General features: G+C 41.5%; 1 protein-coding gene across 4 annotated transcripts in view; it reads right to left on the bottom strand.

Moving 5' to 3' along the window:
• Positions 1-2,748: 2,748 nt before the first annotated feature.
• Positions 2,749-16,102, bottom strand: part of MPPED1 (metallophosphoesterase domain containing 1) — a 64,105-nt gene continuing 50,751 nt past the window's right edge. For 3 of the 4 annotated variants that reach the window (XM_076343903.1, XM_076343894.1, XM_076343911.1), the window contains exons 5-7: positions 12,704-12,819; positions 7,908-8,021; positions 2,749-4,319 (exon numbers count right to left, since the gene is read on the bottom strand). In XM_076343903.1, the coding sequence (XP_076200018.1) occupies positions 4,201-4,319; positions 7,908-8,021; positions 12,704-12,819 (349 nt within the window). In that variant the 3' untranslated portion in view covers positions 2,749-4,200. Of the gene's footprint in view, positions 4,320-7,907; positions 8,022-12,703; positions 12,820-16,102 lie in introns of those variants that run through there. The other variant, XM_076343922.1, reaches the window with a different exon arrangement.

Genomic DNA, 16,102 nt, shown 5'->3' with positions numbered 1-16,102 from the left:
AAGGGACAGGAATGTACCTGAAAGAAAAGAACATTTGCAGTTATATTTGCTATATGTGAGTTACATTAGCAGTGAGCAATAATATGGGGTTTTAAGAGAGAAATTCTCATACAAATAAGAATAAATGAGAGGGGGCAAAGATCCCCATAGGCAGATTAGTCCAAAAATTGCCTTCTAAGGAATGTCTTGTTCCTCCTTCCTCTGAAGCATTTATTGGCTATTGGCAGCAATCAGCGACTGGAGAAGACGAACTACTTCTCCTGATGCCTGCTGGCTCCCTCTTGCAGCAAGGCCAGAGCACCTTCCCATCCGCTCTGTCCCCATGCATCGCCCAGAGACGGGGACTTTCACCTTCCCTCCCTCGCAGCCACCTCGCCGGTGGAGCAGCCGGCAGGGCCAGCCTGGCGTGCTGCTGCCACCAGCCTCGCTCCATGCAGCGACTTCCTTGAAGACCGTTGTAGTTTTGGGGTCCCTGGCTTTCAGGGGCTACCAAATAGCATCATCTGAAAGCCTAAACCCAGTTCCCCAGGCTGGGGTGCAGCTGCGGTGGGTGGGGGCTGCCTGGGAAAAGGCAGCTGCTCAGGCGGGTGCCGAGTCCCAGCTTGCTCGTTCCTTTTAGCCAAGGAACATTTCACATCCTCAGCCATATGTGACTGAGAGAGGTAAAAATAATCTTGTCTTTTTTTTCATTGACATGCAGTGATAACTCCCCTATTCGTCATCGAAATGAACTGAAATTAATCTCGATAACAATTCTGCCTGGTGATGGGACTGCACGTATTAGTGATACACATCAGCACACCTTCGGGAGTGATGGTACCTAGATAGGTATCAGTGAAGGCCAGCAGTGGGGAGGTGGGGCGGGAAATGACTTGAGTGAGCATCCCTGAATTTAAATAGAACCGACAATTGCAAAACTGCGTTTGTGGAAACCTTCCTTTTCATGGCCTTGCCAATCTGAGGTAGATCAGATTTGAGGCAAGAAGCCCAGGCCTTGACTGTGCCCACAAAGTTTAAATAAAAATAAGAGCCACCTCGCCTTAATCTCCCCCTCTGTGAGGTTGCGTCCTTACACTCAACCCAGAGCACGAATCATTCTTCCCCCGACTGCCGCCTGTTCCCAAAGGACGGCATCCCGATTCCCAACTGCTTCACAGCTCCGTTGCAGCACTCCCTCACCTTAGCTTTTCCCGGCGTCACAGGCACATCTGGCACATTCCCCCCACCAAAACACATCAGTTAGAGGTAGCGGGTGCCGTTTTCCCCTCTCTCTGCAACCCCAACTTCCAACTTGCTACCTTCTGCAGGAGATGTGGCGGCCTGAAGCTGGCAGACGGAGCAGGGCACCTTCTGCCCATCGCCCCCAGCCCCTCCGCCAGCTGCCCCCGCAGCTGATCCGCAGCCCGTTGTGGTGACAACTTTAATGTCCCACAGGCTGGCTCCTACACCTGGAGAAGATAGGCAGCCTTTCCCACATGGAGCTGAATGCATGAGGTGGATATAAAGAGGCCTTATTTTTTTTTGTTTTTTTTTTTTTAAGACTTTATTTGTCTAACATGCTTGACCAAAAATTACAACAACAATCAAGTTATGCCAAAATGATTAAATAACCTTTAAGCTTTCATACCTCAAGTACTTTAAATGATATTTTGAAGTAACAGCTGCTTTTGTATCCTTTCCACATAAAAATACACAGTATTTTGAAGATACCTTAGGAAAAATTATTTTTAAGAGAATAGTTTATGGTCGACATCATAGAAATTTTGTCGAGGCTAATAAAAGGATCTCTTCCCCCCACTTTAACATTTTAGTCTCTTAAGTGCCGTGAGCGAATGTAAACATTTCAGACTTCTTTAACATACAGCCAATTTCCTGCCACGTTTGTTTCAAACCGCTTGATTTGTGACTAGCTAAGACGCTTTTATTCTAACTACATGCTATTGCTCATCTTCCCAATGATGGTGGGAGTTCATATTCAACTGTGAATTTCAGTCCTTGCTGATTTAGGAGCTGATCCTGCCATTTCTACACCCATAGTTTTGACAAAAGTGGCCCCATCTGAATTCACGGCAGACTGCTCATGCGCTTGTGGGCTGTTCACCCAAAAACCAGTTGCAGGCGCCACCGATCGTTTTGGGTTTCGTTTCAGGAAAAAGCAGCAAATTAGTTCAGACCCCAAGTCACCCAACAGCTTACAAGAAGTAACAGACCCGTGACTTGTCATGTTTTCTGGTAGTCTGGTGGTTTCTGGTGGGTCCACAGCGCGTTAGTTACTGGACTCGAATGTCACTGCTCTGAGCAGCAGTTGGAAGAGCCGCTGCCCGTGGGAAGCCAGCGAAATGCAACGTTTCTGCCTACCTCGCTTAGACTTGAGGCTGACATAGCCTGGTTTTGCAACACAGGTATTTTAAATTGTGTATGCATATAACGTACGTGCAGCTGCTACGTGAAGCTCACATTTACATCCATGTATCAGGCAAAAAGTAACATACACAATTAACCAATGTGTGTGTGCAGAAGCGGGCTATGCGCAGACCTGCAAACAACCCTGTATTGGTAGTGCGAGGATCTGCCCAATGCGTGGGAACGAGATTAACGGCTAGATGCCGTTGGCCCCAAATTCAGGATGTCCACGTTCAGAATACTGCAGTTAAATTATCTCCATCAAGGCAAAAAGGATCCTCTTTGAGCACGGAGGAGTTTGTTAGTTCAAGGCAGAAACCCATTTCTTGTAGGGCACGTTTGAAGTACTTTTTTTTTTTTTTTTTTGTGGGTTTGTAATCAGTTCTCAAGCTTCCGCCTAGGATGGGACAGAAATCCCAGCAGCTTCAACACCTCTGTTAACCTGCAGGACAGCTGCATGGGCAGTACTAGCGCTGGCCATCCCAACCAGCTCCTGACACGTCCCCTGCTTTGCCTGGCGTCACACGCAGCATGACGGATGGATTACAACTCAGTTGATGATTTTTGTCTTGGGCCTCTCTCAGCAGTGTCCATGAGCGGGCAAACAGCAATGACAGGTTTTGTGAGGCGACCCTGCTCTGTGCCCATTGGCGTGTGCTCGTCACTCATCGCACTTAACACTACTACATAGCTACCCAAAAGTGAATGCCCAAACTCTACCTTGAGGTCACCCCTTCCCCTTGACATCCATAGTGTTCCCCAAGGACGAAAGGATCACAATGACATTTAATCACTTCTGACTGGGGCCAAATTCAAACCAGGATTCTCATCATTGGCTGCATGTCCCATTAACAGGTTTTAAACAAATAGTCCCAGTGGGTTTTATTTAAAATACCACTACTGAACGTTGGGTGGGTTTTCTGTGGGTTTTTTTTTTTTGCTTTTTACATACAATCACGTATCGCCTTACCATGTGAAAACACAGTTATTTTTTTTTTCTTCTTTTTTTTTTTTTAAGGGAAAGGTCATCCTTTTTTTCGCAGGCGAGTCCAGGTTACAAATTCCTGAGTTTATACTGCACTTAACAAAGTCTCCCTTCTTGAATGTTGAGCTGTTTACAGCATGCTGGCAATATGGACCATTTCCCTTACCATCTGTAATGCCAGATGTAGTAAAACTTCATTTCAGTACAGTGAATTAGGGCCTCTATTGCATTGGTTTTGAATAGATGCAAAGACTTAGACCTGGAGGACTTGAAGTAATAGCTTTCCTCCTGTGACTGGTCACTCGTGCACCATCCCTTTTATATTTGCCATGTTAATTAAGGGAAAACATCTTTACCATCATTTTTCTTTTACCAAGAGCTCACTGGGAAACATCTGAAATGAGGAAATCCTAGTCTAAACACTTAAGTTTAAACTGCAAACTTTCTTAAAGAAACACTCCTTTGAAAGACATTGTTCTTTTAATAAGTCCAATATAATGTACGGTATATACAAAAGTCCCTACTTGAGAGAGAGATATATGTATATGTGTATATATATATGTGGAATGCATTCACTTTTCTGTGTTCACAAATATTTTAATGGTGAAATGTTAAAGTCTTTAATCTGTTTCTGGCACCAAAATGTCTTTGTTCCTCATCCACTTTTGTCACTCAAAACTTATCTGTGAAGAGCTAGCAGGGAAAAAAGAAGAAGGTTTTTGCTTTTTTGTTGAATGGTTCCCTATTGGGATTCTCAGCCAGCAATATAAAGTTGCTAATGTGTTGGGCACAACTTTAAATCCTCATTATAATCATGTGTTCCTTGGAGTAGGTAAGTCAATAACTATAGGTGGATTAAGTGGCTGGTAATTCACAGTGCACACAGATGCATTCACATAGGTAGTAGTTCCATCAGCCATGACACCATAACCTACAAAGAAAGAAAAACTCTGGTTACTCTCATTATTCATTATAATCTTTTTTTAATTATTCACCTTTATCACACAACGGTTAAGTGCCACATTTATTACTCAGAAGGAGTTCAAAGCAAAACATAAAGATCTCCTGAATTAATACCATCTTCGTCCTACAGCAGAACTTTTTGCCGTCTTCTAAATTGTGTAAGAGAAGTAAAATGGACCCTCACTAGCTAGTGGCTATGATCTCTGGCAGCCAGCTAGCCAATCCTCCTTAGACAAACAAATACTTTTCGCTGCAAAGCTTTTTCCTTAAAACCTTCTCAGTTTTGAAAAGGATGAGAAGATAGAGCTTAGGCAATTACAGCATTGAAAAAACCATACTTCTGCTCATTTAGGTTTGCAGTCATCAGTGCAGCAAACTTTGGACAATTTTCATCTTTCCACCTTTTTTTCTGTCCTGTGTTGTACGTCTTTTAAGCAACCAATGAAGAAAAATCATTGCCTGACTAAGGGGAGTATGTGTGCATGTGCACCTGGGTGGGATGTGTCGAGCAGGAACCTCTTCTTCCCGTGTGTTTGAACTTGTTGACCAATTTCAACCAAATTTGATGGAAAGACACTAAAATGCCTGCCCAGGCAGAGAAAAAAATGGCTTTATTAATGCGTTCTCTGACAGACAAGGTGAATTCACACCCTAAAACACTGTAACATTTCCATGGGAGAAAACACCCTTCTATATGTCTCACCAGTGGCGAAAAACCTTTAACTACATCTCATGTCTGACTAGACACCCAAGCCAAACAATTCCAGAGCTAAATCTGCAGAAAATCAAACTTCCAGCTCTAATGCCTGTAGAAATACAGCGAAATGCTGTTTCAGAAAGTTAAGAAGCAGCCCTTTAACTGCCCTGGTGTTAGGAAAAGTAGACACACTCTCCAATGTCAAAAATCTTTTCATGAATATCTAGGAAAAAATATAAGCTTGATTACACTGAAACGAAAAGCTTGATGGTGGTAACTTGGATTGAAATATTAAGATCAATATGAAGAAATGCATCACAATCAGAAATATATGATTTTGGGGAAATCAACTGATAGAAAGCATTTGTGCTAAGATTGAATCTCGCCATTAATGACGTTAATAGTGAAATGTATTCATTGCTACATACACCGAGTTCCGGATATTCAAACCCTAGGTACCTACAATCCTACAGTTCTTCTGAGTGCAATTTCATGTCTTATAGAAGCATTGTTAGTTGCAGAATTTACAAACAAAGAAACAGTAGCCAAATTCCTTTCTTTTTTGTTCCTTAGAATACCCTGAATAATGCAGGGCCTCCTGGACTCCCCATGGAAAAACCAGACTGTAATTAGGGACTAGGGAGGGAAGAAAACTCTGTCAGGTTCCTGTCACAGACATTTCTTTAAATCATTTGCTGTTTGCCACAGAACAATTGTTCTGTGTAAAACACAAACTGCACGGAGGACAGTCAGCATTGCTGCTGGGACTTTCTGTCTCCTCGGCTACATGTTTGGAGAGAACAGAATCAGCTTGCTAATACGTTCCTTTTGCTGGAAGATTCCTAATGCTACAGTTTTCACTCCTACCCTACTGCCAGCAGAGTTTCCTCAGCCACGACCTCAGCCAAGTACCGGCTGTAACGGGCAAACCAGGATTTTAGCCGGAGTCCCTGCCATGCTTCTTGTCACTTCCATGCATCGACCAGCACCAAGCCCATGCATAGAGGTATTTTTTGGCAGAGACAGCAGTGCAGAGGGGGAAACATCTCTTCTAAGCATCTCTTCCTCCCGGATGTTCAGTAAATGACTGCTGCAGATGTAGCTATGCTCAGCGAGGGGAGGAACTCATCTGTTCAAATCATCCATTCTCTCTACAAAGAGCAGCTTCATTTGCACAGGCTGTCTGCAATGGGAATTCTCCTCTGCAGAGATTTAGCATCCCACTGCAAAACAGGCTATGCAGTTCCCCATTCGTTTTCTCTAAATTATGATAGTTAACAAGAAGAGTACCTTGTTTCTGTGTTCTGATACCTCCTGTGCCAACTGTATTAATTCACAAGATTTACCATTCTGTGGAGGTGCCTTTCTTTTCCCTTGGGAGCCAAAGTTGGGCTTGGTCTTAGCAGATGTGATTTTGTTTACCTGCCTGAAGCTTCATGGCTTGCTAAGTGTTTGCTTATATCCCCTGCAACCCACTTGGCTTACGATTTCTGAAAAGACAATGAGTTTGAGCTGTATTCACCAGCTCTCTTGTACTGAATCTCGAAGACTGCTATAATAGCAAAGGGTTAGGAAAAAATACTGCCTATGCATTGCTTGTTTACTCTGTGATGTAACAGCACCTTGGACATTAACTAGGCATTAACAGGTCAATGCAGATGCAACACATGAGGAGAGTGGACTTAATCCCCGAGCTGTAAAATAACAATCTGAATGTCTCCTCCATCAATTTTACACCAGCACACCTCTCACCAATGTCACTCCTAACCTAGCATGGTGAAAGCGCCCAGCAGCAAGTCAGAGTGGGATTTCTTGGGAAGGGTAATAGTTCTTCACAAAAACAGAAGTATCAGAGTGCCAGCTACTCCAGTTTTTCCGTTTGTTCATTTCTACACTGGTGAGACCCACAGGTATCCTTCAAAGGCTCGAGCAGTCCCAGAAGCAGAAAACTGGCAGTTGTAGAGCACCTTTTCCTGCCAGTAAGTTAACATTGCCAAGAACTAAGCAGCTGATAATACATGCTTACATGCCAATGGTACACTTCTGCACAGCCGAGTGGTTTCTTTTGGTAGGGGCACTGCCTGAAGTCTTGCTGCCGTGATATGTGAGCAGGACAGACTTCTCTATAGCAGACAGCATCCACCTTTCCCTTTGCCTGAAGATGAACTCCTACTGTCGCTGACTTCAGTGCAGCATATTTGTCACCATTTACTGACTTACGTGAAGGGAACTAATTTTTTTCCAGTTAAAAATCAAATTGTCAAGAGAACCGCTTCGTTTTGCCTGGGTACAAAATGTTTCCCCTGCCAAAGCAAATAAATACGTGAATAAATATCTTGAACTTCAACACAAGTCAGTGGTGACATCCCTCTTGATTTTAACTTCATATACGCACTGATGGGGAGAGACAACCTTTATTGTACAATCTTGAGGATTAAGCCTTAGAAGCAACCCCCAAAGCATTCTTACCCATTTTACAAACACAGAAACTGAGACACAGAGAGCTTACATGAATTATCTTAAGTCACAGAGATTCAGCAGAGGAAAACACAATCCATCAATCCTAATATTTAGTCACTTTCTGTAACTACTGGACTCGTGTTCTTATTTTAAAATTCACAGTAATCCTGTGAAGGAGGCATCATCCTGTTTTATAGATGTAGAAACTGAAAGAGAAGCTGAAGTACAAATATTGAAATGTGGGTATCAGCCAATTTCATCTCTATCTATGCAGCTAAGTAAGTATCTGAATTCCAGAAGAGCTTCAGTTCAGACATTCAAGTTTGAAAATGCTAGTTAAACCAGACAACTTCTGTGTTTGTGGTTTTTAAATAAACATAGAAAGAAATGTGTTCTGACCTTCATGGATATGTCCAAAAACATGAAGCCTTGGCTGTATTCGTCTCTGGACTGTGTTCAGCAGCTCAACACATCCTACTCGTTGCATTTTCTTAGGAACCCAGTCTAGAAAACCTTTGGAAAAGAAAGGAAAGCTTTAAAAGAAGACAGGTTATCTGCAAAGCTGTACTGCTACACCGTATTTCTGAGATTCCATGTCTCGTGGCTTTTCATAAGCAGCCGTAGAAGAACTGACATGGAAAAAAGTGTTTGCCTTGATAAGTAGAAGAGGAAGGAAGGAAAAATACTTGAGGAAAACCGTAAAAGCTCACCCAAAGAGAAAGGACTATGATAACTCTTGCCAGTTGTTTTTCAAGCAAAAAAAATCACTGCAATTAAAGCATTTTTGCACTGCTGTTAATGGGAAAACTCAATGCTTTATCCATTCTTCTTCCTTTAAGAGAGTGAGGTGTAAAGAGCAGTATGTCCAAAGTGAGTCTCTAAAGAATCTAAACCAGTATTTAGCTGTTTAAATCTAGTCCTGGGATCTAGGTTTTAAAATTGAACACTTTAACTGATATAATGGAATCTGTGTTCCTAATAATAAAACTATATTGTTATCACATTTAATCTTACAGTAGTGGAACTCAGGTGAGGAACCCACAGCATGCCTAAAAACAACATCCTCAAGTAAAACTGGTTTAAGCGCTTCATAACACAGCAAGCCCCAGTAGCCTAAATCTATGGACCTCAGATAGGAAGAGAAACTCAGCCCTTCTGCAGTAGATGTTTTTAAGCGCTACATTTACTTGCACGAAGTTTGTATAAAAATGCATTTTTTATGAATACAGACAAAAATGTACACCAACTTGCTTGTATGTCTAAAAACATACTGCAGGGGGATGCTTACTGCCAACTGAAGTCTCATGTTTCCTTCAAAGTAGGAGTGTAAGAAGGATGTTGTTGTATTAGAGGGTGTGCAATAACCAATCTTGTTTTCCTTCTATTGTTCTGCCATTTTCATCAGGCTCAAATTTGGAAACCTAAAAGATACAATCATTCTGGTTTTCTTTAGTAGTTCTGGTACCTTCCCTGTGTGCCTGTCATAGCTTTGTACCTCTGACATAGATTGCTGCAATAGTGTGAATATATTGTGCCTTTGAGAAAACAGTAGTCAGCCAGAGAGGTATAGAGTCTGGACCTAGTTTTCATACGTTTACTTTTGAGGTCCGCTCAAGCATGGCTAAATAGCAGCTAACCAACTGGCTTAAAAGACCAGAACTGTGGTATTCAAGCTCTTGGAAAAGCTCTCAGATTTGCTAGAGCTTCAGGGTAGGTTCACACATTGAGAAATACCTCTTTAGATGCCAGTGCTTGAAAACTGGGCTCAGTATACTGTGGGGGTTTATGAAAACGGTAAGAATTTGCCCTTGTATCACGGTTAGTCAGAGAGCTAAGTCCAATGTTCAGAAATGAGTTGGGAATGTGGCATCCTAAGTGTCAAAAAGAGGAAGTTCTGATAATGGCCACAGACTCCTAATTCATTCAGATGCCTCTGAAGACGCTGCTTGGCTCCTGTCAGAGGGATGTACAAAGAGAAAGCCCCGCTGAATTACAGACAGGGTAGAGCAATGCTCAGTTCTGGTAACTGATTTTACCGGTCACTCTTGGATTCCAACACAGGTCAAAATTCACTGTAGGAAATAACAGGTATTTAAGATGTCAAAGTGCAGCCAGCCACTCCTCTGGAATCCAGTCATGCTTTTTTCAGAGCAAACGTGTTATAACCATAGGTTTTGCTACTTCAATGATTTGAAACAGTTAATTGTCAAAATGTCTGTGGTGAACATAAAGCCAAAAGTATTTCCACTCCAAAAACTTCACAAACAAAAATCCATAAAATTAACTTCTCCATTAAATTAAGCATTATTTATGTTGAACATGTTTTTGTTTACATGCATTATCACCCTTCTGAAGCTTTCCCATATGTTTGCAGCTTATTATGTACACCTGACTACACAAACTAAGAATAATTGATTACACCTAGCTAACAATTAGAGTTCATCTTAGGGGGTTTTTAATGTTTGGTTACTTGAAACAGGCTTCTGCAGCTGTCAGGAAAGTATAAATCTTTGTCATAGACAATCAAGCAGACAGCTACAAATGAAGACTTAAAGGTGAAATTAAATTAAAAACAATTAAAGAAAAGAACAGTGACCTTTTTCAAGAGAAATAAAAGAATCACAAATACAGATCTTCAGGAATCAGGGAAAAGACTTAAAAAGTTATACTGTACATAAAAGTAACAAAAATATGCTGATATAGAAATGAGCATTAGCATCGATCCCATAATCATGAATACTATATTTCATAAGCTATGAAATGTATGGCATATCTTTATCAACAATAAACGGGTTACTAAGAAAATGGTCAATAATAGCTGTTTTAACCTTTGTTTTCTCATCCTGGTTTAATCCCAAAGCACTATGCTAAAACAAAACAAAAAAAATTACTCAGATTTTTGTTACGTGCCTCATTGACTTAGAAACACAAAGTCCATTAACTCTTAATGGTGCTTCTGCATCTAAATCATGCAGGCAATTTTAAATCTATCTAATAATGTAGTATTAATTAATTAAGGAGGATGCACGCTCTTTTGAAGTGAGGGAATGAGAAAGCAGCACAGAAAGTGGATGATGGACAGAATTTAGGAAGCCATGCTGGAGAAAAAAGAGGAATTTGCAAGAGCACTGATTGCTATTTATGATCATTAGGAACAGCTCTAGTGATGCTGTCCAAGATCAGAATAACAGTAATCAGCTTTCTGGTTAAAATAATTGCCTGGGAGGGTCAAGGATGATCCTGTCTCCCAAAATGTGTGTGGACAGAGCTACACAATAAGGAGGTTCGGTAAGTTAGGCAGAGTGCTCATTTCTTTTGAAGTGTCATATATTTGTTGCCATGGGTGTCAGGAAAACCAACAGCTGATGCCCTCAGGCAGAGGGTTCTATGCCTGAGACATCTATTAATGCATCAATAAGAAAAGACAAAGAAATGGGAACTTTTAAAAAAGAAAATCCTTGGAGGACGGTAGAAGCTTAAGAATTCAAAAAAAAGAGAACGAATGCTGAGACGTGGAGATGGGGGGAATTCATGTTACCCCATTACAGTCAGTGGAGATGGGCAGCTCTTCCTCAGAATTACTACAATTATTAAATTACTTTTCAATTATTAAATTTACTATTAAATTTATTACTAAAGCATATCTGTTGAGTGCCAGCTCTGCAGTGCTCTCTAGAGGTTCTCCTCCCTCTGCTGATCCCAGAGGCTGCCAGGAGAGGCCTGGTGGCTAAATTAGCAAGGTGGCTGAAGCTGGGTGGTGCAAACCCCTCTCTCCATCTTCCAACACTGGATTTCAAGTGCTAGATACAGAAATATTCTCTGGATCAGCTGAAGGTTGGATTTCTTTACAGCTGATCACCTGGTTTTAAAAATGGCTTTAAAAGTGCTGAAAAAGCTTCTGAAAAAGTTTTAAATATGACTTATAAATAAAACCGTATCAAAGACCCAGCATCATGCCTTGGATCCTAACAGCGATTATCCCCAGTACTAACCATTTGGAGCTGATATCTCAAGGTCTAAACAATTAATTTCTGCCATTCACTTTTATGATACAGGTCCATATTAAAATCAGTCTATGGCATGGCATGAGACTCCACTTAGGTGAAGTATCAGAACACACGCCCTTACTGTGAGAAACCATGCTCACAAAGAAGCCCTTTCCCCCAGGATTAGTGAGCAGTGGAATGCAAACATGTCTTTCTAAAGAAAACAACAAAACACAAACCCTTTAGATACTTTCTCCTCCAAGCTCTGAAAGAGGAGAAGAAAGGGTGGAAGACAAGAGGGTTTTAGCTTCAGGAAATTGGGGAATCTAAAGGTTTAAAGAAACCAACTGCCTTCATTTCACACAAAGCACTCCTCTGCAGTAAGACTCAGCAGACCACTTAAGTACATGCTTCATTTTCGTGTCCATTTATTAAATTAGTGAGAGTTAAACACATAGTTGCATTAAATATAGCCTCCTATATGTTAAATACATCGAAAATCATCTTAAAAGCCTTAAGCCTTTACTGAATCTGGACAAGCTTCTGTGATTATAGTACTTCTGTAACACAGATAATTTCACTACTATCTAGGAATACAAGAAATCTCTCCTGGATTTTCTATCACCTATATTAATATTTGTAAAACACAAATGCAAAACTATTTCTTGTTGGTCTGTCAGTGTTGCCAGATTGTATTAAAGATAGGCAATTCACCCACGCTGTCCAAAGAACAGGCAAATGGCAGCATTTGGGTTTGTGAGGCAGAATATGCACCAAGTCAGCATGATGAGGAAAAATACAGACTCTGGGTACTTGTTGGGGGGGGAATGCTACTGCAAGTGAGGGGGAAAGACAGTGAAATCCCAGTCCTGCATTTCTCTTCAAGCAGGCTCCATACTTTAAATCTACTAATTTCACCAGTGGCAGAGCGGACAGATGCATAGGAAAACTAGACCTTGCTTATTTATAAAGCTCATTAAGGCTTTATGTGTTAAGGCTTTGTTTTTTAAGCCATTATTTAATTCCCTACCATTGAGCATAGGCAATCATGAAACATAAACCTGAGCTGAAGTCCTGGTGCTGCTGCAATCAGTACGGATGTTACTTTTGACTTCTGTAAGTCAGGATTGCACTATTTGTCTAAGGAGAGCCATCAGTTACTGTATAATCATCTGAAATACACAGCTAAGAGCACTAGTATTTTCTTACCGAGAGGTGGTCCATGTGTTATAAGAATATCTATTCCATCTGGAATAAGGTTCCATTTCTCTAATAGTGCTTGGCCTCGTGGAAGATTAAAGCCCCAGCCATAAAACCAAGGTTGCCTGCCAAGAGAGGAGGAGAATGTCTTCAGTGCTACTTCCATGTACTGGTTATCTAATTAAAATACGGAGATTGACTCTCTGCTAGCATGGAATTTGGAGACACAAATAGCATTCATTTTCTTCTTTGTGTGCACAGTAAAACCCTCTTTCCATACAACCAGTATTATTTAACTTGTGTGGCAAATCAGTGCAGTCCTTACCACTTTCAGTAGGCACCATACAGTAAAATATTCACAGTATTCCTCTAACTAGGTAAAAGTAACTCTTACAAGACCTGGATACCAAGATCTCCATGTGTGGATTAGCATGCTGGACTCTCACAACTTCTAGAAGAACACGTGTCTCGGATACCTAGGTGTGGATATATGTTTCACATTGGCTCCCGTCACGTTTGGCCCTTAGCCTATGATCAGCTGGGCAAGGAGAGACCCTGGCACAATGACAGGTCCCACTCCAAAGTTGGAGACATCATCTACGCTGTTTTGTTTCCCTAATTGGAAGCATCCCATCAGAACAAGAATACTGCTTCTTTTCTTACATATAATTTTCTTCTGTCCTCTGGTGTGCTGACTTGCTTTTAAAGTAAGACTTTCCATATTCAGGATTTCTTATCAGATGGGCATTTACATTTTATAAAACATATTTATGGAGCAGCTCATCATGGAGCAGTGGGACTGTAACACTGCCAGTCAGAACACAATTTATCCATATCTTGCTATCCCATTGATTAAAAGACTATATTTCAAAGCAATTATATCACAGTGGTAAATTATGTCTTGCTGACTATGCTCTAATTCTAGGTCATAAAATTGAGGGGTTTTAGGTTGGAAATTTTTTATCATTTTTTGACTGACATGTTCTGGCCATATCTGTATTTGGAGAACAACAAATAGGCTGCTGTAATTTAGTAAGGTTTATGATAATTGCAGCCTTAGTTTTTATAAATACATACACATCAACCAGAGTTCCCTTTGAGATGTTACTTTGTTGAGGAAAGCTTTACACTCCCTCACCGCATCAAAGGACAGAAAGAGTTCTTTCAAACAAATTCTCTGAACCCCACTTTACATCATGTATGGCAAAGACAAAAGAAAATGCCCATAAAGCTATTCTTCATCCTCTTCCATTGCTGATGCTTGACTAACATTTCAAATATTAGCACGTCTGCAATATTCATGATGATGTATTTCCCACTTTTCCTTTCGGAATGCTGTAAAGCACTTGTCTATTGAAAACAGCTTAAAAAATAGAGCTTGCTAAAATATAAAGGGATGTGGCTTACCCGAGGGAAGAAAAGAAAATTCTGCTACAAGGAAAGGAAGAAGGGGGCTTTGCAGAATGTTTCCTGCCTTTCTTCCACAGATAAAAAAAGCCTCAACTTTTCTAGACAGATGACTGAAGGGCTTTCTGTGTCCACTGCTAAGAGCTCATCTCCTAGCTCTTCATCATACAGTGCCCTGGATAACCAGGGTCTGGATAAACAGGTGTCCCGGGGGAAAAAAAGAAAAAGGAAAAAAAAAAAAAAAAAAAGGTGAAACTTTGTACATCTGCCACTGGGGCCAGAAATACATCCCACCCTCCAGAAGCTATGATGAGGGAGGTGAAGAAGGTGCGTGAAGAAGAGCTGCTAATAGCAGTAGCAATGAAGCGGAAACCTTGTTCTGAGTCAGGTTGCTCAGACCAGGGCGGCTGGCTGAGAAAAAGACATATCCCTATACGAGGGATAGGAAATCACACTTTTCTGGTTACCTGTTCATCTCCTAGCAGCCTTTCCTCATAGGAAGAACAGCACCTGGCTCACAGGTACATGACTTCTCACCCTCCTACTGCTGGGGTGGTAACTCACAGTCTAGTTACTGGCTTATTTTGCGGTAAGCTACCAGCGATGTTCCTGTATAACACTGTCACGTAGAACCAAACCACAGCCTGTGGAGTTTGATCAGCCTGTCTTTATGTTCAGCTCACCATCGACAGAACGGGAGTATTTTTATCTCGCAGGAATGCCCTGAAAATAAATAAACTGAAGTCTGCAAGGTGCTCAGATATTACAGAAGTGGGAGGCTTTGTAAAAATATACAGAGGTTAGGCTTTTTCTAAACTCTCCATCCGTCCCTGCCTTGGGATTGCGTTCCACACCTTACATGCCAAGTATCTTTCTTCACCAAGATGAAAATATTCAACTGTTTGGCAAATTGTCTCTAGGCCCAGAGCAAGTTTTCCAGGAGCAAAATCTCACCGACAGAAAGTATTTGCAAGGGCAAACAGGCGGCAAACAAAGTGTAGGCATAGTAAAACATGCTTTTAAAGCCACTCACAGATTCAATGAATACAGGCCCCTGCTGCCACCCGTCGCTCGCCCCGGTGCTGCTGGGCATGGACAGGACCATCCCCATGTCCCTGGTGGGAAGCGAGGCGAGGCACCATCCTGCACCCCGCAGGTGTGCCAGACACAGCAGAATGGGCCATGGCCACTCCACACCCCGAGAAAGAAACCGAGGGGAAAGATCAATATTTGCCCAAGAAGAAAAGGTCAAAAACCTATGGAATAATTATTTTAAGGATACAATGAAGCATTTATAAAGAGAAATAATCACGACTGTCACAGGTCTTGCCAGAAGTCAGCTTAATCCTGCTGAAATCCGAACAACCACGAATGGCATAGGCAGCTGTGAGAGCCTCTGCCTGCCTCTACCAGGGCTAGCCTGTACATGGCCACTTCTTAAAAAGCCCGTTTCCCCTTATGAATAGGCATGATCTGCTTATTAAGACAAGAAGCACTTTCCTCCGTCCCTCCCTCTCTTTGTGGTGACTGCAGCGTGTAGCCGCCTGAGCGCAGGGCTGGTAAGTTATGCATGCTGGAGCTATTCTTTTGTGAAGGGGAGATGTTACAACTTGTGTGATTTGCCATCATGCTGTCTTTTGTGACAATCCCAAGATCGAAAGAAATGTCTGGAATATTTCTGGCAAAAAAAATCTCAAGTCCAAGAAAGGATTCAGCGGAGGATGTTGGTGTGCTTTACATTTGAGAGAAGAAAGACAAATCATACACGCAGTGCCCCCACCCCCAAAGCAAAACCATCTTTATACGCACACAGGGATTTTATAAATCCCCAAGTCCTTTCTTCTGAAAATTTATTGCAAAACAGCCATCAAAGTTTCTGAGTAGGGAAAAAAATCTTCTCTAATACCCACTAACAAGTCTGTGACCTGGATATCATGCAAAGACAACTTTGTCCACAATTTCCATTTACGATGGAACCTGAAAGCAAAGTTAAAGTCTTCG

This window comes from Aptenodytes patagonicus, chromosome 1, assembly GCF_965638725.1.
Source record: "Aptenodytes patagonicus chromosome 1, bAptPat1.pri.cur, whole genome shotgun sequence".
Lineage (NCBI taxonomy): Eukaryota > Metazoa > Chordata > Aves > Sphenisciformes > Spheniscidae > Aptenodytes > Aptenodytes patagonicus.
This window is presented reverse-complemented; position numbering and strand designations above follow the sequence as displayed.